Genomic DNA, 27783 nt, shown 5'->3' on the forward strand with positions numbered 1-27783 from the left:
CAACAGGAAAGTTAGTGGGCAGGGGACTGTGAGAGTCCCACCTTGCTCAGTGGCAGCCTTCATCCATGGGAAGCATTTGGCCTGCCTTGACAGGTAACTTGAGAGCTACTGGCTTATGGGAAGTAGTGAAGAATTCAGTAACAGTGTTTAAGCAACTGTAGAAGATGAGCATGAAAAGTGACTGAGAGAAAGTTAGCAGCATAAATGGTGGGTGAACTGGGTGAACCGTGGCCAGGAGGGAGCCAGGAGGCTGTACTGGTGATTCAGGGTGTTGGTTATGATCAAGGTGTTGTTCAGAGAGCCCAATGGCTGTATGACTCTGGCATCATTAGCCAGGTGTGTGTTTGACCTGAAGGTCTAGAGTAAGTGAAATGGTTTTAGGAACAGAAATCGAAGATCTGTATGAATGATTAGGAGAGAGAGCTAGGCAGGAAACAGGAGGTGCAGCTCTCACACTGAGCAGAGAAAGAGACTCTGTCCAAATACAGTGACTGTTGTCTTCAGTTCATTACACAGGTTCCACTTTCATTATTTTATATTTCATTTTATAAAATCTTTTGTCTTATATTTCATTATAGTCTGATGGCAGATACGTATTTTTGTACTACCATATTTTGCCTTACAGGAGTAGGTGTTCAGTAGATGTTTTTTTTCCTCTGCATGCTGCTGTTATGATTGGGTCAGATTTATTTTTGGTACACTGGAATATATGTACTGTTCCAGCAAGCAAACTCGGAATGGGCTAGTACTGTTGCTCAATGTGGTGTAGGGCAAGGGTATGAGATTTGGTGCCAGATGGCTAAGTCATGTTGTAATTCAAGCTGGAATCAAAGAGTGTGTATGTGGCAGCTTTGTAAATATTTGTCACTGAAGCTACAAATAAAATACTTTGCAGTGGCACAGTACTGAAGAGATACTAGTCAATACTGTAATACCCTTACGTGCTTGAATAGGTATTGTGATCCAAAGCAGTAATGTAGCAGTTAGTGCTGTTGCAAGTATTCTGAATCGTTCTTTTTTTTTAAGATTTATTTTTTTTATTTGGAAAGTTAGATATACAGAGAGCAGGAGAGACAGAGAGGAAGATCTTCCATCTGCTGACTCGCTCCCCAAGTGGCTGCAATGGCTGGAGCTGAGCCGATCCAGAGCCAGAAGCCAGGAGCTTCTTCTAAGCCTCCCAGTCTGGTGCAGGGTCCCAAGGCTTTGGGCCATCCTCCACTGCTTTTTCTCAGGCCACGAGCAGGGAACTGAATGGGAAGCAGGGCTGCCGGGATTAGAACTGGGGCCCATGTGAGATCCCGGCACATGCAAGATAAGGAATTTAGTAGCTAGGCTACCGTGCCGGGCTCACGTATTCTGAGTCTTTTAATTATCTCTCTGAGTGTGCTGCTATAAGCTTTGCTCCAGTGAGTGCCGAAAGCTCAGATGGAATTAAAGCCTCATGGGGTTCCTTTCTCTTGAGAGTTGTAAAGTACAATGTGTCAAATAACTTTAAAAGAACCTAGAAATATTGGTGTAATTATTAAATCTGTTATGTATGCTTGTACCCTGATCACTTAGTACTCAATCTGAAGCTACTAACCCTGGTTAGTGTTTGTTTTCTGAAGGTTGTGTGTTTCAGTGGAAAAATAAAGCTGAATTTTCTTGTTGTTGTTGTGTAATAAATAAAACAGTTAATGTTTGGTAGTGGGAAAAAGTACTCTTGATATTGTCCTCTGATTATTCTGAGTCTACAGATGATAAGAAATTTATGATAGAAAATAGTACAAAGCAATTTCTACTTAACTGCATTATTTTTTTAAAGATTTTTAAAATTTTTTATTGCAAAGTCAGATATATAGAGAGGAGGAAAGACAGAAAGGAAGATCTCCATCCACTACGACACTGCCTAAATGGCTGCAACGGCCAGAGCTGCGCTGATCTGAAGCCAGGAGCCAGGAGCTCTTCCAGGTCTCCCATGTGGGTGCAGGGTCCCAAGGCTTTGGGCCGTCCTTGACTGCTTTCCCAGGCCACAAGCAGGGAGCTGGATGGCAAGTGGGACTGCCAGGGTTAGAACTGGTACCCATATGGGATCCTGGCGGTGATTCAAAGCGAGGACCTTAGCCGCTAAGCCACCTTGCCTGGGCCCTAACTGCATTATTTTTTAAATGATGAAATAACGAAAATATAGGTGAGACTTTTGTTACTAGTATGATAAATCAATATGCATGCATTACAAAGACGAATGGTTCCATTTTGCATAATAAAAGCTAGAGGCCGTGTGATCCAAATCCTTAATAAGCACTAATGAAGGGAGGGCTTCAGGTTATAAATCTCCACTTTCCCTTCCCCGAGTAGATGGCCACTGTGTAAGAGCAGGTTGAACCTTGCTGAGGTGCAGTGAGCCACGAGTCAAGTGGTTCACAGCAGTCCTTTATGGCCCCAGTGGCTGCTGCTCAAGAAGAGCATCTGGAATTTGAGAGGAAATGGATTGGAATTGAAAGATTCAGTGGCCGTAGGAGCTTGGGTTGAGTTCTGTGTAGAAAAAGGAAGACTCCCACAAACCCGTCTAACAGGGTGAATAAATTTAACATCCACAGTGAAATCTGCTTAGCTTGCTGGTGCAGAAGATCTCTTCCATTTTAACTTGCGATAGGTGGATTCCATTGAGTAAGCTTTGGAATGGGGATCAAAGGACCAACCCTGAGAGCAGGTTTCCTTATTTATCTGCACTGCTTAGTAGACACAAATTCAGAAATTCTGTTTCCCTTTGCCAGAATGAAAGATGCAGTGAGCTCTTCAGGCCATCATTATGCAAAGAGTCTTTATTCCTCTTTCAGAAATGTGAAGACCTAAGCATTTGTGATGATTTAAGTACAAACTCATTGAATGTGTATCCAGCCTTTAATTTGGTAAGTTAGACTCTGTACCATCTATTTTTGTAGAGCAGAGCTACACAGAGGCTCCTCAGTTTATGATGGGGTAATGTCCCAGTAACCATCCTGTAAGTTGGAAATGTATTGACTCCACCTAACCTTCTAAATACTGTAACTTAGCAACACAGCATGCTGCAGAGTGTCTGTAATTTTCCCTCATGATTATGTGTGAAAAGGTCATAGCACATATTGCTAGCCCAGGAAAAGATCAAAACTCAGAATTTCAAGTATGGTTTCTGTTGGAGGCATATGGCTTTCACACCATTGTAAATTTGAATAAATCATTAAGTAGAAGCGGCTGAAGTAGAGTGTTGTCTGTGTGTAACAGCACTGGTTTGGCTGTCAGATTGCTAGAAGGATGATGTTGAGTCTTGTCATGTGCAAATACATGGATGAACCTGGAGGACATTGTGTTGAGTGATATAAGCCAGTCACAGAAGCACAAATGCTGTTCCATTTTGCTTGTGTGAGATTTCTGCAATAGTCAAATTAATAGTGGTTGTCAGGGGCAGGAGAGAAGGAGATGCTGGGGTTGCTATTGAACAAGTACTAAGTTTTGGTCATATGAGATGGAATGTTCTGTGCATTAGTATACCTTAATATTGTAACACACTGAAAAGGTTAAGAAGACACATCTCAGGTTAGTTGTTGAAAGGAGAGTGTAGAGGAGAGAGGAGGGACAAGATGGAAGAAAAAGAGGGGGAGAAGGCTGTCATACCCTATCTAGCCTCGCTCAGACTGCAGTCTTATGTAGGAATTTATTGTGGGCTGAGTTGTGTCCCTTCCCAATTTCACAGGTTAAGATGCTAAACTTTATCCCTTGAGGGTCTTTAAAGAAGCAGGTTGAAAATTAGCTCACTGGAGGGGGCTCCAAGCCAGTGTGACTGATTTCCTTGTAAGAAGAGGCAGTTTGGGTACAGAGATGTTCCGAGGGAAAAGAGGGACGAGATGGCCACTGTCAGCTGAGGAGAGACGAGTCCTGCTGGTCCCCAGATCTCAGACTTCTTGCTTCCAGAACTGTGAGAACATAAAGCCCTGCTGTTTAAGGCACTGTTGTTGCAGGGCGTTGTTAGGGAAGCCCTGGCCAGGGAACACAGGTGTCCTCCTTGAAGGTATGAGGGGGGAGTGAGTGCCTGCTCTTTGAGCCCAGCATTTGGGGAAGGGAATGAGGGCAGCCTCGGGTCCCCTGGGGGAAGGGGGCCTTGCTGGGATATGTTGCATGTGGCATGCTCAAAACACTTTCCTTATGTAGAATTTTTCGATGTGGCCAGTTCTGAAGTAAATGACTTCCTGTGTCTGTTTTATCTTGTTTAACTTGTTCATTTTTGTTTTTTTAAAGATGTAATTATTTTTATTGTAAAGGAGATTTACAGAGGAGAGATAAAGAGATCCCTTCTGCTGGTTCGTTCCCAAATGGCCATCACAGCTGTAGCTGAGCCTGTTTAAAACCAGGAGCTTCTTCTGGGTCTCCTAGGCAGGTGCAGGGAACCCAGAACTTGGGCCATCCTCTGCTGCTTTTCAAGACCATAAATAGACAACTGGATGGGAAGTAGAGCAGCTGGGATACAAACTAGTCTGTTGGACCACCATAGCAGCCCCATTTTTATCGTTAATATTATGTTGTGCTGTTCTTTAAGCAAGTATCTCCATTAAGTCTCAGGCCATTTTCTCCAGTTTCTTAGAAAATTTTTTTGGTATGCTTTATGATTAAGTATGAATTCTGGGGTAGACATTGGAGAGATGTTTCCTACCACCTGGGAGGCCCTGCCTTACTCTAAATCCCACAGCCCTGGCGCCCACTCCTCAGGTAGGGATTCTGATGTATGTCTGGCCTTGCCACAGCCTGGCCAGGGCATGCACGGTAAGGGTGGAGATGTGCCCTGGAGAGGAAAGGAGCTCGGGCAGGGGCAAGATGAGAAAATGTGGTTTAAAAATTCACTGGTTTAGATTTTTTTCTCATTGTATTGATGTTCTCACATGTAACCTGCATTTTTCTGCTTATTCATAATTTAAAAATCTTCAAGCAGTCCATCCCCAACTTGGCATTTCAGTCTCCAGGAAACGCTGGAATTAACTGCAAGCTAAACATTCACTGTATACTAAACTTCCCAAAGATTATTTATAAAACTATTAGCATTAAACTCGGGGGAATTCCTGCTCTTCACCTGTCACTATTTAGTGATACTGTTTCGTTTTTATCCTTCATGGTCAGCTAGCAACTAACATGCAGGTTCCATTCTAGGAGGTTTTCCTTTCCTAGTTAACTCTCAAAAAAGTCTGGATGGAAGAATATTGAGACCAAGGCCTAACCAAGACAGACAATACAACAGGTGTCAGGGCCAGGATTCAGACCCCAGTCAGGGATTTGAGAAGAGACAGACAAATTTTTAAAATGACAGATTGAGCTGAGAAAGAAATGCTGTGTTGCATCAGGATGGCGATTGCAAGGATGAAGCAGAAAGGGGTGCTGTGTGAGCAGCTGAGGTTTTATTTGCAACCGAAGAAGGTGCAATGGGTAAGCCTGGTGTGGAGATGGTCAGAGCTTTGTAGACAGGGTGAGGGCATTTAGGTTCTGAGCTTTGGAACAAAGGGACCAATGACCAGAAGTGACTGTGGAGGACAGGTAGGCAGAGGCACATCATGCACACCTAAGCTGAGACTGCAATCAAGGTCGCAGGTTTTAGAAGAATTGCTCTAGAGCCAGGTCTCCTTCCACACAGTTTCTAAAAACCATTGTTGGGGATCTTGATAAGGGGCAAACAAGCCCAGCGTGGTTTGTGCGTCAAGCACAGGAGGGCCGTGGGAGGAGATGAGGTTGAGAGCCAGCGCTGGAACTGTCAGGGGAATTACAGTGACATGAGGATTACAAAGAACAGTCTGAAAAAGATTAAAACTAAAAATAGATTTGTAAGGAAAACAATTTCAGAAGCATGTATTAGGAAGAAAGGGATACAATTGGAATTGAGCTGGATATACTGTGGTGAATAATATACGTTTCTTGGGTCTGTCAAGTATCAATTTTGACCTCTCCTGTACTGAAAGTGAACTAGAGCTTTGTGGAAAGTAGCCTGAAAGGACGAAGATTTCTGCTTTGATCGATTCCCACTAGGTGGTTTGGTCAAAGAATTTGCTGTCATTTGACAAAGCATTTCAGAAGCAGCATCACTAGCCCTGTTACGTCGTGCATAGCCCGAGTAGGCAGGATGTTAGCGACCTAGAGTGGTCCAGTGAAATGCTGGGGTACAAAAACTCATGGGAGTTGGTCTAAGGGAGTTTGAGGGTAGACAATGACTTTGTATAAATGCGTAAGTAAGATTTACCTGCTTTAAAAAAAAAAAAGTCAGGAAAATGGAATGGCCCTAAGGATAGGAGATTAAGAAAGAGGTTTTGTTAGGAGATTTATATGTGCAAGCCACTCTTATTTTTGTATTAATCCTTTTAATCAGCTACTGCTTCTATTTAATTGAAGATGTTCTCGAAATATCACTGTCTTAACTTTTGAACTCTCAGCTTGTTGAACACAGGCATGCATTTTTTATATACCACTTTATTCTTACTAGTGCAGGCATGATACGGTCAGTGATTAGTGAGCTAAAGATAAGCAGACAAAATGGAGTAATGAAAATATGTTTTAGTGCCTGAAGTTTTAGAATTTAGGTGACTAGATGTTTAGGTTTTTATGACTAAATATTGAAGCAAATTCAAATTACTGCCAGTGCTAGGCTGCTACTTATCAGCAGATCTAAGTTTCTGATAAAACAGTCTAGAACTGGAATAATCTTTGAGGTGATCAAACTTTTAATGAAAATTGATTTTAAATATAGACTAGGGTGGATTAGAACTCTTTAAACAACAGGGTGAGAGAATACTCAGCCATCACACGGGTGTTTGTGAACTGAGTCTGTTTAGGATTGTTTCAGTTAACTTTCTACAGTGAAAGGATGTTACTATGACTTTTCCTCCAGCAGACACATAAAAATATACTGTGTTGTAGTCAGTTTATTAGTTTAAGTCATAATTTTCTAATTTACAGAAAGATGACAAGCTTGGCCTGAGAACTGAAACAGAAGATGTACTTAGTAGAATAATTCTAGAATAAAACTAAGTGATAAATTTAGAATATGACAGTTGAGCTGGTGCTGCGGCGTAAAGGGTAACCTGGCTGCCTGCCAGGCTGGCATTGCATATTGCACTGATTCCTCCAGGTCTCCCACATGGGCACAGAGGCCCAAGTACATGGGCCATCTTCTGATGCTGTCCCAGGTCATTAGCAGGGATCTATTTTGGAAGAGAAACAGCTAGGACAGGAACCAGCACCCTATGCAGTAGTCCGTCTAGAAAACTAGTTAAGGAAGGGCAAGATGGTGAATATTTTAAGGTTTGTAACCAGATCATCCCTATCTCAGGTGTCCAGCTGGCATTATAGAATAGCAGCAGACACATGAATGAATGCTGGTGTTCAGATAAAACTCTGTTTACACAAATAGGTGATTGTTTTTTGTTTCCTCAAGGGCTGTGATTGATTGAGCCCTGGGTTAAATGCATCCTTAATTCAAGCAAAAGTGATTAAGGGGTACTGATGAATTAAAGAGTTTTTCAAAGCCAAGTTGAATCAAGGAGCAATGTGTCATCTCTTTGTATGTTGGAGGTGATAACTTTGACAGACAGTCTTACTCTTCAACTTGGATTTTACCTCTTTTGTCTCATTTTTACACAGGATTTTAAAAAAGAACAATTCGTGCTATGGCAAAATCAGAACAAAACAAAATAACAACGACAACAAAAAACACACTCCTATTAATTCTAAGCTAATGACCAACAAATTCATCCTTCTCTCCAGCACCCCTGCCTTTTCCATAAGCGGAATGAATAGGGAAATGGGGTTAGACAGAAAGTGGTAGAGCCAGAACTGATGGCTGAAACTGTAAACCTTACAGTGTCTGCAACAGTTGCAGGTTCTAGGATAAAATGTTTGAAAGCCTTGATGCTGCTTTGGGAAATAGGAGCAAGCTTAGTGACTGTTGTAATCATTTATCATTCTCACCTTCTCATCCTGTACACCAAGTGCCATGAAAGAGCTGCAGTTCTTGCACCACCATAACAAAGAATGTTTTGAATTTGGGTGGTATATCGCAAAGGTATAAATCTCTAAAACAAAAGATTTTCATTGTACAATAAGAGCCATCAAGAAATCAAGCTCAGCCAAGATAAAATTAGGCAAATAATTTTGGGGGATGAAAATGAAAATTGTGACCCACATTGTTAACTCTATGTACAACATGTGACCTTGACAGATACTCTGAGGTACCAAGGTTCATGCTGTTTTCCCAAGAGTAAACTGCATTTCACTCTGGCAGTGAATGTTACGATGTAGGCTTTTTTAGAGTAATTGTTTTTATTCATTGAGTTAAGCAGTGTCACATCCAGAAGGTGTCACCCCACGTTTAAGAGATGTTTTCATGGGCCCAGCGCAGTAGTCTAGTGACTAAAAGTCCTCGCCTTGCACACGCTGTGATCTCTTATGGGCACTGGTTCTAATGCCAGCAGTCCTGCTTCCCATCCAGCTCCCTGCCTGTGGACTGGGAAGGCAGTTGAGAATGGCCGAAGGCCTTGGGACCCTGCACCGATGTGGGAGACCTAGAAGAGGTTCCAGACTCCTGGTTTCAGATTGGCTTAGCTCCGGTCATTGTGGCTGCTTGGGGAGTGAATCATTGGATGGAAGATTTTCTCTGTCTCTTCTTCTCTCTGTGTATCTAACTTTCCAATGAAAAAAAAATCTTTTAAAACAAGAGAGATATGTTTTCACAAGGACTGAGTGCAACATCAAGACTGGAGGTTCTCTGTCTCCTGTTGCTCTGTTGGGGATGAGTACCACCTTTCTGGTTCGTTTATTTCTACCAAATAAGTTTTTGGGATGTCACATTTGTATAAGAAGGCTATTTAGTTGTATGCTATTGAGATTTACATGATCTTACTTTATATTTTAAAGTTGAAAAGGCTGGTATTGCAGTGAACAGAAATCGCACCAGCAGCTAATGAGCAATGATCCAGACTCCAGTGATCTGGGCTCCAGGGGCAGCCAGGAATCCAGTGCCAGCCACGGCTCTTGTGGCAGCCAGGTGGGAGCAGAGGTTCACACGGAGAGTTCGGGAGGCAAATGCAGACTGAGACCTGCCCAATCTGATAAATATTTTGACCCAGCAAGGAGCAGAGAAGGGCTGGAGGACTCCAGAGGGTGGATCAGTGGCAGGGCAAATCTCACAGCTTGGAGATCGGGTGCTGTCTTGTGTGGTGGGGCAGAGTGCAGATCAGATGGGATGACCCAGAGTGGGGTCATTTCTGGCTGCTGACACTGAGCTGAGCCCACAGGAAAAGCAGCACCAGTTTCGTTTCCTGCCGGGTCTGTGTGGTCCCAGAATCTGATGGCCAGCAGCCCTGGAACTCTGTCAGTACCCTGCCATCTTGCTCAGAAGGACAAGGGCTCAGAGGACAGGAGGAGCAGCGGTTAAGTGCGCATGTGCTTAATCAATAGGACTCAGGTGCCATTTTCATTGGACTAGCACTGTTAGACTGAAGAGAGGACAGCTGAGCTGTGCAAGAGCTAAGGTGGGAACAAAATCACTTCCAGCTTAGAGCATTGCACAGGCCTCTTAGAGAGAACAGATCCGTCCTGGCATTCTACAGACTCCACCCAAAATAACTAGCTAGCACTCAGACTTAACGGCCAGCACATGTCGGCAAGTTCAGTGCCATCGACAACCCAGTTACTCAGGATAGCTGGCATTTTCCTGATCCAGAACACTGATTGAACATAAAAATCAACTTGTAGAAATGTTTGTAATACATCTTAGAAAGCTGCCGTAAGGAATAGAATCTGCCAACTAGAATTGTAATGACAAAAGGTGAAACAAGAGGCAGAGGCACTGAAGACTCTCTGGCAAAGGAGCAAAAGCCTCTACCACCCTCACAGTTAACTGAGGAAGACATGGAGAAAATGGGGGACACAGGATTCAGAAATCACTTTGTAAAACTTCTGATAAAAAATGAGAAGCACATAATACAGGAGTTCAAGAAATTTAAGGAACATGTCATACAAGAAATGAATCAAATGAAAGCTGATATATATCAGAAATGATGAATCCAGTGGAGCAAATTAAAAGTACAATGGAGAGTCTCAAAATGGAATAAATGAAGCAGAAGAAAGAATCTCAGAATTGGAAGATATTTCCTGTCACCAGGGGGAAGCAAACAAAAAGCTGGAAGCAGAGCTGGGTCAAGCTAAAAAAGGTATTGAAAAATTAAGAGACACTATTAAAGGCCAAATATAAGAGTTATCAGCATTCCAGAACGCGCAGACAAAGAAGCTAGGATTAAAGGTTTATTCAATGAAAAAAAATAAAGGAAAACTTCCCTAATCTGGAGAAAGAATTGGAAAACAATATACAGGAAGGACACAGAACTCCCAGCAGATTTGATCAAAAGCAATCTTCAGCACGACACATGATAATCAAGCTCTCTTCAGTTGAACATAAAGAAAAGATCCTTAAATGTGCACATGAAAAGAATCAAGTAGATATCAGTAGAAATCAGTTGTTTTTCAGACTGATGGATGGTATTTGGCACAATGGTTAGGTGTCACTTAATGCCTGTGTCTTGTACCACGGGTGTCTGGGTTTCGTTTCCAGCTCTTCTTCTGATCCTAGGTACCTGCTAATGCATACCCTAGGTGGCAAAAGGACCAAGATCCTCGCATTTTCACGGTGGGTACCCGTGCTGCCTTGTGCTAAGGAGAAAAAGCAGAAATGATGATGGAACTGAACTAGGGGCTGCTCTTAAAGAATGAGGATGCTCCAGCTCCTTGCTTGTGGCATGGGAAAGCGGTGGAGGATGGCCCAAAGCCTTGGGACCCTGCACCAGATTGGGAGGCCTGAAAGAAGAAGCTCCTGGCTCCTGGCTTTGAATTGCCTCAGCTCCAGCTGTTGCAGTCACTTGGGGGGTGAGCCAGCAGATGTAAGATCTTTCTCTGTTTGTCTTCTCTCTGTATATCGGCCTTTCCAATAAAAATAAAGAAATCTTTTTTAAAAAGTGACGATGTTGGGCCCGGCGGCGTGGCCTAGCACCTAAAGTCCTCGCCTTGAAAGTCCCGGGATCCCATATGGGTGCCGGTTCTAATCCCGGCTGCTCCACTTCCCATCCAGCTCTCTGCTTGTGGCCTGGGAAAGCAGTGGAGGACGGCCCAAAGCTTTGGGACCCTGCACCTGCGTGGGAGACCCGGAAGAGGTTCCTGGTTCCCAGCATCGGATTGGCACAGCTTACTTGGGGAGTGAAACATCGGATGGAAGATCTTCCTCTCTGTCTCCTTTCTGTATATCCGGCTTTCCAATAATAATAAAATCTTAAAAAAAAAAAAGTGAGGATGTTGAGGTTAGCACACAAGACCCTCTCTCCAAACTCTTCTGAATGTTCTCCCATGGAAAGAAGCTTCAGGCAGCCCAAGAAGAGTGTTCTAGCTCCCTGCTGAAGTGATGCATCCAACCCCACAATACCCAAGTTAGCTTCCTGCCACCAGTGTGCGTTGTGTTCGTAAGGCAGTGGATGAGAGACCTCTGTCTCCCTATCTACTTTCCAAATAAATGAAAAATGTAAATGTATACATATTAATTTTTCTCCATAACTAGCTTTAAGAATGTTGCAAACAAATGGCTGTAAACTCCTGAAATGTCTATGTGTTATAGCTGGAGAATAATTATTAGCATAAGTGTAAAATGGATTACATTGAAATTCAAATAAAGAATGAAGTAATACTAAACTAAAACTAAAAATTCACAGTAAAGCTCAATAGTGATTTGTGGAATATTCTTCATAAATATGTTCATTGTTGCTATTTAACTTTCATGTTGACATAAATTCTATTTGTTTTCAAAAAGTATTCTATTTTATGCACATGTATTTTTGCGTACATATATAAATATATGAGGCTAAATATTTTTATATAGTTACTTGTATATGAAATGTAATAAAAACAGCTGAAGTAAGGTTATTCAATTGTTACTTGAAAATAACTGTGTTTTCATGTAGTAAGAAGGAAAACTCAGAACACCCCTGGCATATCAGAAAGTTTCAAGGGAATCACTGACCTACTAATTGAGTAATCTGGTTTAAGGGACATTTATTTTCCAAGAATTTTATAGTAAAACCTAGTAGAATCCATATATCTGCTAAGGAAATGTTAATTTGAAAAATTTGACAGTTGTTATTTAATCAGCGATGCCATAAAATTTTGCTAATACTTATTCATGTTTGCAAATAGTTGCAGTGTATGTAAATATAGTTTGGGCATTTACTGTCGAGAACATAAAATACTCTCAGTTCCAAAACATAGACCAGTAGGAAAGAATCCACTTCCAAGATAGAGGAAATTTTATCATTGAATTTTTAAAATAATGTTAAACCCCACTAGTAATATGGAAAATTATTTTTTTGTGCTATAATGGTGACAAAGCTTTGAAAGATTCATTTTGGGGTAGGCATTGTGCTGTAGCTGGTTAACTTCACGTGGGGTATCTGCATCCCTTAGCAGTCTGTCTTAGCCCCTCACTTCCATCCCAGCCGGTGCATTAGCCGGTGAATTAGCTCCAGTACTTGAACGCCTTTCACCCATGAGGGAGAGCTGGTTTAGCTCCAGGACTTCTGCCTTGCCTCTCCTTGGCTCTTGCAAGCATTTTAGGAGTGAACCAGATAGAAAATTTCTGTTGCTCTCTGTTTCCTGGGCTTATGGTATGCTTATAGGAAATTGGATAGATCTAGAATTTTGGCAGGAGTGTGATTGGATTGAGCCTTTTTGGACCTTTACATTTCCTTCCAGAGATGTTACCAGAATTATTTGGTATGAACAGTTATCTGTATGTAACTGCTTTAATTGAAACAATGGAGCATGTATGAATTTTGAAGTGCATTTTAGGAAAAACAAGCTATGAATGGCAAAAATGGTTTTCTCTTTCAAGTTCTTTATTATGATATGTATGTTATTAGTAGGATAATAATATATTCTTTTAAATAATACTATGATATAATAATCTTACAAATAAAAATAAACTTTTTCTGCCTTTTTGGTTGTGTTACAGCCTATGAAAAATCTTTCCCTCAATTGTGTCTTCCTTCTTTCCTTTTTAAAAAGTATTTCTAATTTATATAAAGGGAACATAATTCATATGTTTCATATATACAACTTTAAAAGCATAAAAAAGATGTCTTTGAATTCATTTCCAGCCAGTGAAGCAGTCCTCCTGGTCAAAAAGATGATCAGCTTATACTGTTTCTTTTTTAGAAATGTGATTTTGTTTTACTGTTTCCAGTTCTGTCAGCTAGAGTCATAGGTTAACAAATGCATTTTTCTAAAACCAGACAACACTGGAATGCTGGTGAAGGGTCGCTGCTACATAAATGCACAAATGGACACAAATTACATTTCCATTTACTTTGATTAACCCCCCCCCCCAAGGATGGCCCATTTTGATCTAAGCACTTTTCAAGATTGGCAGCAGAGGCCTAGAAATACATAAAGGTGGCGATAGGTTCAATTCTAAAAGCAAGCTTGCCTCACGTCCTTCCAGTACCCTCTGCTGAAGCTCTTCAGGGGTTCAGGGAGAAGGTAAACTCCATTCAGTTTATTCCTCTGTTCCCAACAAAATAGGGTCTTTTCACTTTTTACTTGTTGAACTTCTTGGTGAAGCTTTCAGCCTTTATACTGCAATGTAAATTTAAAACATCTCAAAAGGTAAAACAAAGAAGAGGAAAAGTGGGAGGGAGGAAGGGAATACCAGTATGTTCTTAGATTTGTATCTACTCATTATCTGAAATCTGTTAAAAAGTACACATGTTAACAAAGTGAAGCACTCACTAGCCTCTCATTTACAAGCAGCTTTGTAGAACGGGCCATTTGCAAGTTGAAACTCATCCCCATTCAGGGGCTCAGGAACCTTAAAGGGAAACTTTTTGAAGATCCCAAATTGAAATTGTGAAGAAGTCTCCAATAATCATGTGGCATAAAGAGAACTATTAATGGAGTCATAGTAACTTTAAAAATGTCCAATTCTTGCCATTCAGATTTTTCTATGTATTGCTACAGCCTGGATAGTGGAGAGAGACACATTTCAGAACATTATCGCTGACTTTTCCGCATTCCTAGGGCTGTCCAGTGATGGAGTGGCCTGCTTCCCAAAGCTGTGAGCCCTGCGGGTGACTCTCAGCGGCTCCAGTGGGAAGGAGGCTGTTTGCCTCAGGTGTTCTTAAAACTCTCTCATTCTAGCTTCCAGGACAAAGGCCATGGCGCCAGGTGCCTCACTAAAAGCTGAATTGGAGTTCAAATACCAAAACAAAGTAAAAATTTTCCCCAAGGCTTCAAAAGACTACAGCAAAGAGGAAGACTAAGTGAAAAATAAAATAAATGAATGATGGGAAGTTAAGAAAATGGTTCTCTTTGTCCTTTTTTTTTGGCTTTCATTCTTTTCTTTTTGTTGAGCTTGTTTTAGCTTTGGTGGCTCTTGTCCCAGTTAGTGGCTACCTGGGTGTATTTGTGAGGGCACCTTCGAAAGTGTATAGATAAATGGAATTTAATGATAAGTTTTGCTGCAAACATTTTTTAATCCATGTAGATTTTTTCATACTACACATTTCCCTCATGCTTTTTGAAGATTTCTCATAAATAGCATAAGGAAAGACATTTTAAAAAAAATTTGTTAAAAGGCAGATATACAGAGAGAAGATACAGAAAAGATCTTCCGTCCACTGCTTCACTGCCTAAATGGCTGCAATGGCCAGAGCTGAGCTGATCCAAAGCCAGGAGCCAGGAATTTCTTCCCAGCCTCCTATGCAGGTGCAGGGTCCCAAGGCTTATGGGCCATGTTCAGCTGCTTTCCCAGGCCACAAGCAGAGAGCTGGTTGGGAAGTAGAGAAGAACTAGCACCCATGTGGCATCCTAGTGCTTGCAAGGCGAGAATTTAGTCACTGCTATCACTCCCGATCTAAGTACCACCTGGGTTCTACACTGTATAGAGGAAGCAGTTAGTGTTATGGGACATCTGGATTTGTACTTCTAGAAATCTGAGAAAAGTATATGCTGTGGACACATTTGTGGAGAGCTGACCAAGTGGTTGCCATTTCATAAACTAGTAAATGTCTCTGGGAATGTAATGAACCAGAGAACCCTGTTTCGATCTGAACAGTTGGAAGGAGAACAGAAATATGATTCATATGGGGTCTTGGCCTGTGTATTGCTACAGTCTGGATATCACACTTGGAGGTGTGGTTTGGCTGGGTGGGCGGCTGAGTTCTTATGCATTAAAGAGGCATGGCTGAAGGTAGCCACCATTCTCCTCCTCCACTCGCTTTCTCTGTAGTGCTTGCCTTTTCTCTAAAGTGGAATGAATATTCAAAGAATATTGGTTTGAAGCCAAGTTATGAAACTACATCAATGCATTATGTCTCTCTTGATCCCATGTTTGCCATAAACTTCATATAACATGAATTTTTTCCCCTTTATTTCCATAGTTTCCATGGAAAACATTGGTGAACAAGGTAAAATATACTGTTCTTCTTATATAAATAAAATTTTAAACAGTTTGAAGAAAACCAAGTTGTATCCATTTATATTTCATTGTGATTAATAAAATATTCTCTGAGAATAAGGATATGAGGCAGGGATAAAGGTGTCTCATTGCTGAGTCTCTAGACTGATTTTTTTCAGACACTTGGTGGCTAACTCTGTCTTGAAATCGCTGCAATGGTACCCAGGATTTCTGTGACTTTCATATAAGGATACTAACAGTCTTATGTTCAACTCAAGATATTTCTCCACAACCAAGTCACCTAAATAATTCCTGAAAAATATCACTGACTATACTCATCAGACGTATTTTAGCTCCTTATTGGATAATTCATGTTTTTAATTCTAAATATCATTTTTTTAAAAAAAATTAATAATTGCCATTAAAATTTTAAAATACTAAAATGTATTTTAATTCTGTGTTTTACAGAATTGTATATAAGTGTGCTATTGAGAATGGATCATTATCACCATGAAACAGTAGTGTTTTAAATTTGTACAGGACTTTAAAGCCTTGTTTAAAACACCATTCAACGTGTGGTTTTACATATATGTATATATATATATATAAAAGCTGGAACAAGGATTCAGAATGTGTTTTTGCAGTTTCATGTGATAAATAAGGCAGTTGCACTCTTGTTAGAGGCAATCTCTCTTTGTTCATGTGCTTTGTGTTTAAATATGTTGTTGTTATGATTGGTAGGGCCAATAGCTTTGGGTATAGCTAGCCAAGTTAGCCCACAGCTTATCAAATAGAAACTGCTTTTGCTACCCAGGTCAGTAAAACAAAGTTCTTGAAGCTTTCATGGTTTTCTGTTTGATGGATGCTGTGCTTACTCTGTTAGGTTGCTGTCGGGACTTCCTTAGTTTTGCAGCTTAGGAAAGATTCTTGGCAGCCAGTTTGCCAGTAGATGGGCATGTATATTTAGGTGGAAGAGCTCTGCTATTGGCAACAGACCTGATAATTCAGGTAGTATATTCTTTTATACAAACCTCTTAGCTTTAGGCAAATATTCAATGAGTTGTACTTTTTTTTTTTTACTATGATATAAGTGAACTTTTACAATTTGGTATATTGGTACTTTGGTTTTTTTTTTTTAGAATAGCTGGAATTTTTATGAGTGTTATGATTTGAGACCATGTTTGCATATTATAATGATAATTATGTTTCTCTCATTCCAGTTGTGTGCCTCATGGCTTATCATCTACTTTTTGCAATGTTTGTCTGGTCGTACTGGAAAACTATCTTTACATTACCAATGAATCCATCAAAAGAAGTAAGTTTAAGTATTTAAAGTTGATAAGTCAGTACTAATGGCTTAAGAATTTTGTTTTCATTGAGATATATATTGAGAATATAGTAACCTTTTTAATAAGGTCTTAATTATTTACTTTCAGTTCGTAGATAATTTTTTGCATCAGGTAAGTATTTCCAATATTAAAGCTGTTATGCATTCCCTTTCAACTTTAGAATCAGACATTAGGATGGATAGAGTTAGAAGGCAGATACAATTCCATTATAATTATCATATTAAAGGTATATTGGTTGGCTCTCTGCCATCAGAAACAAGAACAGCAAGATAATGGTTTAATTGATACTACATGCAATAACTTAGAAGCTCGCCCACAGCTCCAGGTCCGTAGGCTGAGTCTATCTTGCTGGTCTGCTCTGTGCAGCCCCCATTCTCAAGGTTACTTCCAATCCCAGTCATATCTACATTCTAGTCAAAGGCAGGCAAAGTGGGGAAATAGGGAGGAGGTGAAAGCCCTTTCCTTTCCAGATATTTTCTGTATTTCTACTAACATTTAGAAGTTTGTTACATGACCACATGGAAGATCTGGTCTTGATGGCTCTGTCAGCCATTGTAGCAGAGAAGTGAGGGGAACCAGGCCTCTCTGCTGCAGAGGTGTTAACCAGAATGATAGGATTAGGCTTGTGTTTGGAAAAGATTGTTCTAAGAAGAATTATCCGGATAAATGTATCTTGTTCATTTTTGTATGAATAACACTTAGTTCAGTATTTTTTATTGAATTGAAATAAACTTTGCTACAAATGCTAGCTGTGGTTTTAGTAGACCAAGTTTAGGAAAAAAAAAACAGTCACTGTACATTGTCATGACTGTAAATTGTTTCCTGAAATGTAGCTACAGTCAGAAGGGTAAGTAAATACGCTGTTTGACCTGAGAAAGGATGTTTAGACCTTTCTCTATATCTCCTTTTTCCTGAATTTCTGCCTTTCCAATAAATAAATAAATCTCTAAAAAAAAATCCTGTCTCTTCCGCACCCTCCCCAGAATCCAAGATCTACTGCTGTTTTCACCTTCAACATCTTTTTGTATTATTTCCCTCCTTTCATTGGTCTGAAACAGTGTAGTTGCTTTTGTATTGTATTCCCTGTTTACAGTCTTGTCAGTATTCCCTTCCCAGGAACCGACAACAGTTCGTCCTTCCTCTGAGGCTGGAGTGGTCCCTCTAAACTTTGCTTCCACTCTAGTGCTTGTCTACCCAGCAACTCCACATATTCCCACCAGATAAAGTACAGTCTCCCTCACCCGGCCATGTTGGCTCTTAATTCCTGACTTCCAACTTGATACTTTAGAAGTTCTTTTCTATGTGTATTTTTTTTTCTTTCTAGAATATTCCTTCCCCCTTCTGACTGAAACAACTCTTGTTTTGATTCAGCCTGTCAGCTCCTTCTTGGTGTCTTTTAATGCTTCCTGATTGTCTCCTGGACTCTGAATTGACACAGAGCTCTGTCTTTAGACCTCCTTTTTTCTGTATATGCATGCATTCTGTGGTTGATTTTATTCAGTTTCATGACTTTGTATCTCATTCCATCATAAGAGCTTTCAAATAACACATTAGCCTGGTTGCTTCTCCTAAACTTGGGGGTCGTTTTGAATTATCTTTTCATTAAATACTTGTTCATTTATTTATAATTCAGAAAGAGACAGACAGACACAAAGAGATATTCTACCCCCTGGTTCATGTCCCAAATGGCCACAAAATCCTGGAAAATTCCAGTCGAAAGGTAAGAGCCAGGAATTCCATCTGGGTCTCCCGAGTGTATTGTAAGGGCTTAAGTACTTGAGTCATCATGTTTGCTTTCCCCTGCCTACATTGGAAGTGACGCAGCTGGGACTAGAACTGGCACTCATATGAGTTGTTGATGTACCAGGCTGTGGCTTATCCCACTGTGCTGTAATGGCAGCCCCTCCCACAAACTTGTTGGTTCCAAACAGGAACTTCAAACTGAGCACGTCCTGTCATGAAAACATGGTTATTTATCTAAAAACATTTGATTTCTCTGCTACTTCTTCCATATTTATATTGCTAAAATTTTCCAATCTCAGTAATGACAACTTTGTTACTCTAATTTTTTAGGCCAAACACCTCAGAGGTTTCCTTGGCTGCTCTTTCTGACTTATGCCTCCCACCTGGGGAGTGAGCCTATTCTGAGGCTGTGTGCTCAGAGGATGTCCGCGGTGAGAGCTCATGCGCCCTCAACCGCTCCACCCTTGCCAAGGCCACCATTCGTTGTCTTTTACCTACCGGGCTCTTTGCTTTTTTATCTTTGCTTCCCTTTGTGTGTTTGCAAGATGATCATCCTTTCCAAACACCAGACAGACCTTATTGTTCTGCTCAGGACCTTCCGGTGATCCTACCTCTGCTCAGTGAAAAACAGATTCGCTCTCACACCTGGAAGACAGAGTCCTGGCCTATACCTGCTCTCTGACACTGCATCAGTCACACTGGGTTCCATGCTGTGTCATCCACATACTAAGCCTGTTACTCCTGAAGGGGACTTGAAGTTTGTTTCCCTTGGACTTGGGGGAAGATTTGCCACAGATGAGCGTGGCTGGGTTTGTCACACTACTTATGTCACTGCTCATGTCCAATACAAATGGTAACTTATCATAGGGCTTTCTGGGGCCACTCTGTAAACTAAGGGACTGTACTTTGGACTTTCCGCAATACCTTCCCTTGCTATTTTTGTTTGTATAGCACTTACCATCCTATAACACACCACGTGTTCATTTGTTTATTAGTTTTTTAAAATTATCATCGCTAGAATGGAATTTCCACAAGAGGATAAGTTTTATCTGCTTTGCTTATTTATTATTTTTAAAGATTATTTTATTATTTTTATTCGAAAGTTAGATAGACAGTGGAGGAGCCCCAAGTGGCTGCAGTGACCTGAGTTGAGCCAATTTGAAGCCAGGAACCTAGAGCCAATTTGAAGCCAGGAACCTAGAGCCTCTTCTGGGTATTCTGGTGGGTGCAGGGTCCCAAGGCTTTGGGCCAGCCTCCACTGCTTTCCCGGGCCACAAGCAGGGAGCTGGATGGGAAGCGGGGGTGCTGGAATTAGAACCAGTGCCCATGTGGGATCCTGGTGCATGCAAGGGAAGAACTTTAGTCACTAGGCTACTGTGCTGGGCCAAGATCTTGGTTTTTAATCATATTCTCTAATAAAGGGGAAGTTTCTGGAGAAATGGCTAGTTCTCAGACTATGGCAGGAACTATTTCAAAATGAACCTGCCTGGAGTGTGTTACAATGCCAGAAAATAAAGAAGTGCTCAGAAAGGAAAACATTGATGGATACATGTCAGAAATGACATAGGAACCAACTGAAAGGGCTCCCCAAAGCTCAAGCTGGAATATTTTGAGCAATAAAACAGTAAAGCAAGGTTGTGTTATAATCCATTTATACTAGAGTTGACTGATGCATGTATATGATTGAATGAATGAATAAATAAATAAATGGAAAAAATCTCTTTGGGAAGAATTCCCGTTTCACAATATAAGGAAGGGGATAGGAAGACATAAGTAGTCATTCCTTAAATTTATGTTCACTCCAGTGAGTACAAGGAAAGAGGGAGATGATAAATCAATGTGCAGTACAGAAACCTGAGCAGACCTCCCTCACGGAAATGATATGCTTCACGTCAACTGTGCTATCATGTTACTAGGATGAGGAAGGAGCCACTTTGCCTCTCTGATCTTCCTCTCCAAACCTCTAGCCTCAAGCTAACAATGAGAACAGCTTCAAATTCCATTGGAGGGACAGTCTATGGAGCACCTAAATGCTACTAGTCTAAGCTAGTCAAGGTCAAAGACAAAATAGGTAGGAAAAATAGAGGAACTGCATCAGCTCAGAGGACCTAAAGAGATATGATAAGTAAATACACTGTGGACAGGATCCTGGAACAGAAATACGTGGTCACTAAAAAATAAGGAAATCTGAATAATCTGTGCTCTCTAGCTAATAATAGTGTATCAGTATTAATTCATTACCAACTGTCATCATACTGATATAAGTTGTTAATCACATTCAAGAGGCATGGAGAACTTTTCTCACATTTTGTGTAACTCTGAAAGAAAAAAAAATGACTTAAACAGAACAAAATAGCATCAACTTGTTGAGTAATTGCCCTATCTGGTGACTGATGGCAGGTTAGATATGCTGCGGATTCCATCTCTGTTCCTTTAGATCTCTACAAATAGCATCTTCTGATAAATCTTGAGATGTGACATGCTTTTGTGCATAAAAGTGTTCTGGGGGAGGGCATGGAGAGAAGATGTAGCATTGTGCATTTGGTGAATTCTAAGCTAGACATGTATTTTTTTGGCTTCCATATTATCTTGCAATACGGCCAACATATTTTGTGGATTTTTTGGAGCTGATATGGGATGCTAAATTTATTTACTTTATTACTTATTTATGTATTTGTCAGGAAGGGAGAGGAAGTGAAAGAGACATTGAGCTCTCATTTTCTGGTTCCTCTTACTCCCAAATGCCCACGGTGGTCAGGCTGGGCTGGAGCTCAGGCCAGAAGGTAGAAACTCCATGCAGGTCTCTGTTTGGGTGGCAGGAACCCAGTTACATGAGCATCACAACCTGGCTTATGTATATGGGTGGCAGGAGTTCCAGTACTGGAGCCATCACCCACAGCATCACAAATACATTTGCAGGAAGCTGGATGGGAGCAAAGCATCCAGGACTGGAACTGGAACTGGTATGGAATGCAATCATCCAAGTGGCACGTTAACCTGCAGCACCACAGTGCCTGCCATTAACTCAGAATGTTATCATACATGAAGGAAAACCTGCTAAGCCAGTGTGGTAGCGTTTAACAGATCAGTGCACAATTTTAATTTCTCCTTTTTTGTTTTTTGGTGAGGTTTGTTTATTTGCAAGGCAAAGAGAGTGAGATCTTCCACTTGCTTGTTCACTGGTTCACTCCCCAAATGGCCACAGCAGCTGGGGCTGGGCCAGGCCACAGCCAGAAGCCTGTAACTGCATCTGGGTCTACCACAGGAGTGGCAGGTGTATAAACACTTGGGTCATCTTGTGCTATCCCAGGCACATTAGCAGGAATATGGATCAGAAACAGAGCAGCCAGGGGCCCGGTACAACAACCTAGCTGCTAAATCCTTGCCTTGCATGTGCCAGGATCCCATATGGGCACTGGTTTGTATCCCTACTGCTTGACTTCCCTTCTAGCTCCCTGCTTGTGACCTGGGAAAGCATTAGAGGATGGCCCAAAACCTTTGGATCCTGCACCGTGTGGGAGACCCAGAAGAAGCTCATGGCTCCTGGTTTCAGATCAGCTCAGCTCCGGCCATTGTGACTACTTGGAGAGAAAACCAGCAGATGGAAGATCTTTCTCTCTGTATCTCTTTCTGTATATTTGCCTTTCCAATAAATAAAATATGTCTTTAAAAAAAAGTGGAGCAGCTGGATTTGACTTGACACTTACATGAAATGCCGGTGTTGCAGATGGCAACTTGGCCCACTGTGCCGCGGTACTAGTCTGAATCTTTCTGAGTTTTTTTTTTTTCAAAGAAATCTTTATTTTTATTGGAAAGGCAGATATACAAAAAGGAGACACAGAGAGAAAGATCTTCCATCCAGTGGTTTATTCTGCAGTAGCTACAATGACAGGAGCAGAGTCATTCCAAAGCCAGGAGCCAGGAGCTTCTTCTGGGTCTTCCATGTGGGTGCAGGGTCCCAAGGTTCTCCCAGACCCCAAAAAGGGAGATGGACGGGAATTGGATCAGCCGGGACATGTACATCATGTGGACGGGAATTGGATCAGCCGGGCACCCACATGGGATGCCAGCGATTGCCAGGTGAGGATTAGTTAATTCAGCCATTGCGCCAGACCCCTGATTTCTTGAGTTGTGTTCTTAATCTTTGAAAGATGATAACATTTTCATTCTGACAGCTTTCCATTAAAGTTTTCTTTCAGGGTAACTGAAAGCAATGGAATGAATCCTATTTCAACATTCTTCTTTTGGTGTATTCTATTTTTAGATCTTGTGCAGCTTCAGCTCAGCCTCTATTCTACAAGGCTGTTTTTCTTTCTTATTTTTTAAGTATAATTTTATTTTGATGATGTTTACATAGTTGAGAAGGATTCATGCCCATCAGGAAGGGTGGGAATATTTGAGAAATGGGGGAAAGTGGATGCGACATTTGCTTCTAATTTATTTTTCTTCCTGTTTCTGGGGAAGGGGGAGGAGAGGGGGAGGGCTGCTCCCAGCAGCCAAACTGCATCAGCACCTGGAGCTAGGGATGGGCACTCGATGTAATCCTAGGGACCCTGACGTGGAGCCTGTTCTGAGTGTGCTGCTTAAGTGGTTCCAGTGGTTCTGAAATGCTGTTAATTTTATTGCTCCAAGGTCGAGGAAATCTTTCCAAGTTCTATGGCTGAGATCGTCTACCTTAGAGTCTCCACTTGCCCAGATACTTGGTGTCAAAGCTTGGCTGGGAGGGTTGTCCAATTTTTCTGCCCTCCGTCTTCTGCCACGGCACTAGACATCCTCTGTAGGCCCCAGTGAGCTGTCATGTCGCCTGTGTGCATCTGGCCATGCCGTCCACTGCACAGGCTTCAACAGCCCAGGAGGCCCATTTTGACACATGCAAGGCCTTTTTTTTTGCATACTACTTCACTCAACACTGCTCACATCAGTGCTGGACATCTTTTGTATATTCCTATTATATATAATCAGAATACATTATGTAAATATATATAAAATTTTAAATTGAGGTTTAAGATAATGCGCTACTGAAGACCAACTTACAGAATAAGCCTTCATAAATGTGACTTTCAGATACATTTTAAGCATTTGATTTTGGAAAAGAACTGGCTAACGTGATTTGGATCCCTATGTTGTGGACATGTAACAAGAATAGTTCATCTATGGAACACTGTCAGATAAGGGAACCACCTGTAACATACCCTACCTTTGAGTTCAATGCTTGTAAATTTGATGTACTAATTTATGATATACATAACTCATGTAAATTTTCTAGTCACAGAAAAAGTTTTAAAGGGAAATTACACATTTAATGTATAGATGCCTTTTCATTAAATCATAATTAATTACATTAATAAACTATGTAATAGAATTTTAGAAATAAAGATTTGCAATATGATTTCCCAGATGTCTGTATCTTACTAAAGGATTGCAGTTCTGGGGTGGGTCTGATAAGGCACAGTAGGTTAAGCCTCCATCTGTAACGTTTATTATATTCTAGATAGAGGAGATCAATATCATTCGTTTAGAAATACTGATTAGAATTTAAATGTATTCCACAGTTCCATCTCTCTTATGCAGAGAAAGAATTGTTGGAGAGAGAGCCAAGAGGAGAAGCCCATCAGGAAGTCCTTAGGCGAGCAGCCAGAGATCTTCCCATCTATACCAGGACCATGTCTGGAGGTAAGCTCAGTGATGCATGCTGTGGGACAGCCCCCAAAGGATGTGCAGCGTGACTGGCACTTCATTCCAAAGTGCCGTGTTACTTGGGTTGCTTAAATGCTCCCTGTACAGTGTCATAAACCAGAATAGAAGCAGGAATGACAGTATGGCAGAGATCTCAGTGAAATCACAGTGACTGTAATGCCCTTTTGCTTTAGTTGTGATTCCATGAAAAAGTAAGAAGTATGGAAATCTTGATGTGTCATAGCATTTATTTTTAAGGTTATTTTATGTTTATAACTGAAAAAAATTTATTTGAGAGGTAGAGTCAGGGGTCAGATGAAGAAAGAGCTGCTGTTAGCTGGTTCATTTTTAATGTGCCTGCAATGAGCAGGGCTAGAGAGGGCTGAACCAGGGACCTTGGGCTCCACCCAGTTCTCCTCTGTGAGTAGTAGGACTCAAGCACTTGAGCTGCCTTTCAGGGTTTTCTTTAGCAGGCAGCCAGAGTCAGGAGCCAGAGCTGGGTACGGAGCCCAGGTACTCTGATGTCTTACCCAGCATCTTCATTGCTGGACTAAATGTCCTAGTGATTCACTAAAGACTTTCATATTTATGTTAAGGGAGCAATATCTATAATGAATTTAAAGTTTATAATGTACATGTGTTTTATAAGACTTTATTTAGATACAAGGACAGTTTCTTTACTCATCCTTAATATTTATAATGATTTGTTTTACCAATACAATGAAATGTATCTCCTTATTGGGTCATATTTTTAAAAATATTGATTCATGTGTTTGAAAGGAAAAACAAATGGGGGTTAGAGAATAAGAGGGAGAGGAGGATGGAGAAGGGAGTGGGGAGAGAGAGAGAGAAGGAATAAAAGAAAGATCTATTGGCTCATTCTCAAGTGCCCATAACAACTAGAGCTAGTCCAGGCCAAAACCAGTAATCTAGAAGTCTGTCTGAATCTGGCACATGGGTAACAGGACCGCAACTATTTAGGCTGTTATCTGCTGCTTCCCAGGATGCATTAGCAAGAAGCTAGGATTTGACTTGGCACTCCAGCATGGGATGTGGGTATCTCAAAGCAGCAGCTTAATTTGTTGTGCTGTAAATCCATCCCGAGTCATATTTTTAGCCTAATTTAACCCTCTTTCATTAAACATTATATTAAGAACCAGCACACATTGATCCTTGATATTTGTCCACCAAGATTCACCTGAACTTTTTTCAGCTTTAGACCTGCCCATTGCGGTAGCCACTAGTTCTATATTGCCATAAAACTTGAAATATGGCCTGTTCAAGGAGTTAGCCTTTAGCCCAGCAGTTAAGAGGCCTGACTCGTACAAGCGAATAGGCAGCTTCAACTCCTGGTTCTGTCTGTGGACTGCAGCCATGCCAGTGGCAGACCCAGGGACTTCCTGGTGGTGGCCCTGCACAGGAGATGGGGCCTGTGTTCCAGGCTCCTGGCTTTGGACAGTGAGGCAGCAGATGGAGTGCTGTTTCCTTGCCTGTGTGCTTGCTTGCTTTCTCTCTTTCTGCCTGTTAAAAATTTAATTAAAAAATTATGTACAAAACCAAATTAAGTATGTGAAATACTCAACTGGTTTGAAAAAGTATGAAAAAGAATGTAAATTATCTTATTCATATTTTATATTTATTTATTTCTAACTCTGGAATCATAATTGAATCTAAATCCCTCAAGCAACTTTTATTCTGTTTGTTTTTGTCTTTCAAGGATCAAGTAGTGGTTTCCTGATTTTGTAATAAGCCACTGCTTCTATCTGAAAAAAACTGAGTTATGCTTATGTATATTTATGTTTGCCCTGTAAGCCTAGGCAAATATTAAGCCCCCAAGAATAAGTGATGTCCTGAGTTTTCAAAGCCAGACAGTAATACTACAGGAACAAAAACCAAATCCCATTCCTGGTATGGTGTTTACTGATTCTCAAAAAATGTCTAATGATATAACTCATATATGATTGAATTCTCCTAACCAAGATATTTAAAATTTTAAAATAAAATTCCCCTTTGGTAGACAAATGATATTCAAGTCATTCATTTTAAATTATAGTTGAACAGATTATAGCACTTGTGTTTTTTATTTTTAAAAAAGTGTGTTTATGAAAAATTATAAATTGCTTCTAAGTTTTTGTGATTTCCTGTGAGTACACCGTTCCGTGGAGTGGAGGTGATCAGCATGCAGGGTATCTAGCACTACCTACAAAATCACCTGGAGGTTTTGTAACCAGACTCATGCTGCCAGTAAGTCAGCCTGTCAGAGCAACTTGAGCACTTAAAATGACTGTATGTGTAAAATGCATAATGGAATTCAGAGATTTACTTTGACAAAATAAGGTAAAATCTGTCATGCGTATTTTTATATTGATTACATATTCAGTGATATTTTGGCTATGTGAAGCAATGTAAAATATGTTATTAAACTTAATGTTCCCTTTTTTCATTCTGCTTCATTTAATGTGGCTAGTGGAGAATTTAAAAGTATACAGAGAACTTTCTGTTCTCCAAGCACTGCTTTAGATCAACACTTTGCATGAAGTATGGTGCCTAGGGACTTCAAACAGAATGTGCCAAGAGGCTCTTTCAGGCAGGAAATGAATACCCTGTGCTGTTCATCTCTGCAATTCCTATGAGGGGAAGTTGTAAGATATGATTCAAACTGTTTCCATGTTGCCAGCAACTCCATACAGGCCTTGTTGTTTGAATAGAACTCATGTTAGTTCTAGTTTATTCCAACTGTTTCCTTTTTCAGTGATTATGACATTAGCTGATACTGACAAATGAAATGCTTTAGAAAAAAAAAATCTGTGGACAGGCTCCTGTGGGTTAACCTCTTCAGAGAACTGTGACTGTCAGCAAGTTGCTCCCTTTTGTATTGCAACAGTCAAACATCTTATTTTTACTAAATTTTAATTCAGTATATTCAGTTCATTATTAGATCTAAGATTGAGTGGAGCTTTCTCTCCCTGTAGCCATCCGCTACTGTGACAGATGCCAACTCATAAAACCAGACCGCTGCCATCACTGTTCCGTCTGCGATAAGTAAGGTCGCCTTTCTACTTCTAAAATTTGTGATAGTGGGCTTTCTTCTTAGCTGTCTTTCACTGTTTCCCAAAATATCCCCTTTTCGATTCCATTGTGCTTCTCTGGCCTTTTTTTTTTTTTGGCAGGGGCAGGGGGCTGTAATATAACTGGTATCATCAGTTGGGTTGCTACCAATGTGGCCTAGGACTGCAATCCTTGTTCCTTTCTCCCCAGATTCACACTGATCTTAGTGTTGTTGCTTTAAGCAATTCTTACTCAGTTTAGCAAATGCTCCACTTCTTTTATGAATGTTTTTCATCTTAATAAAAGGGAGTTGAGTTCATGGCAGTTATTATGCATCTAATACACTGTAAGGCCACTACTACTTTCGTTAGGGATTAACATTAAGCTTTATCTAGGTTTTCTGGACATCTGTTAACATTTTGTACTTTCTTTAACATAAGAGTTACATATTAATGTGAATAATTAAAACAGTAATTTCAGAAAAGG

The 27783-nt window shown here is 40.7% G+C and overlaps 1 protein-coding gene across 4 annotated transcripts in view; it reads left to right on the plus strand.

Annotated features, from left to right (window-relative positions):
• ZDHHC2 (zinc finger DHHC-type palmitoyltransferase 2) overlaps positions 1-27783 on the plus strand; it is a 66107-nt gene that overhangs the window by 19990 nt on the left and 18334 nt on the right. For 3 of the 4 annotated variants that reach the window (XM_004597834.2, XM_058669872.1, XM_058669873.1), the window contains exons 2-5: positions 15465-15491; positions 16702-16796; positions 24126-24246; positions 27222-27291. In XM_004597834.2, coding sequence (XP_004597891.1) covers positions 15465-15491; positions 16702-16796; positions 24126-24246; positions 27222-27291 — 313 coding nt within the window. The remainder of the gene's footprint in view (positions 1-15464; positions 15492-16701; positions 16797-24125; positions 24247-27221; positions 27292-27783) is intronic. The other variant, XM_058669874.1, reaches the window with a different exon arrangement.

This window comes from Ochotona princeps, chromosome 11 (assembly GCF_030435755.1).
Source record: "Ochotona princeps isolate mOchPri1 chromosome 11, mOchPri1.hap1, whole genome shotgun sequence".
NCBI lineage: Eukaryota > Metazoa > Chordata > Mammalia > Lagomorpha > Ochotonidae > Ochotona > Ochotona princeps.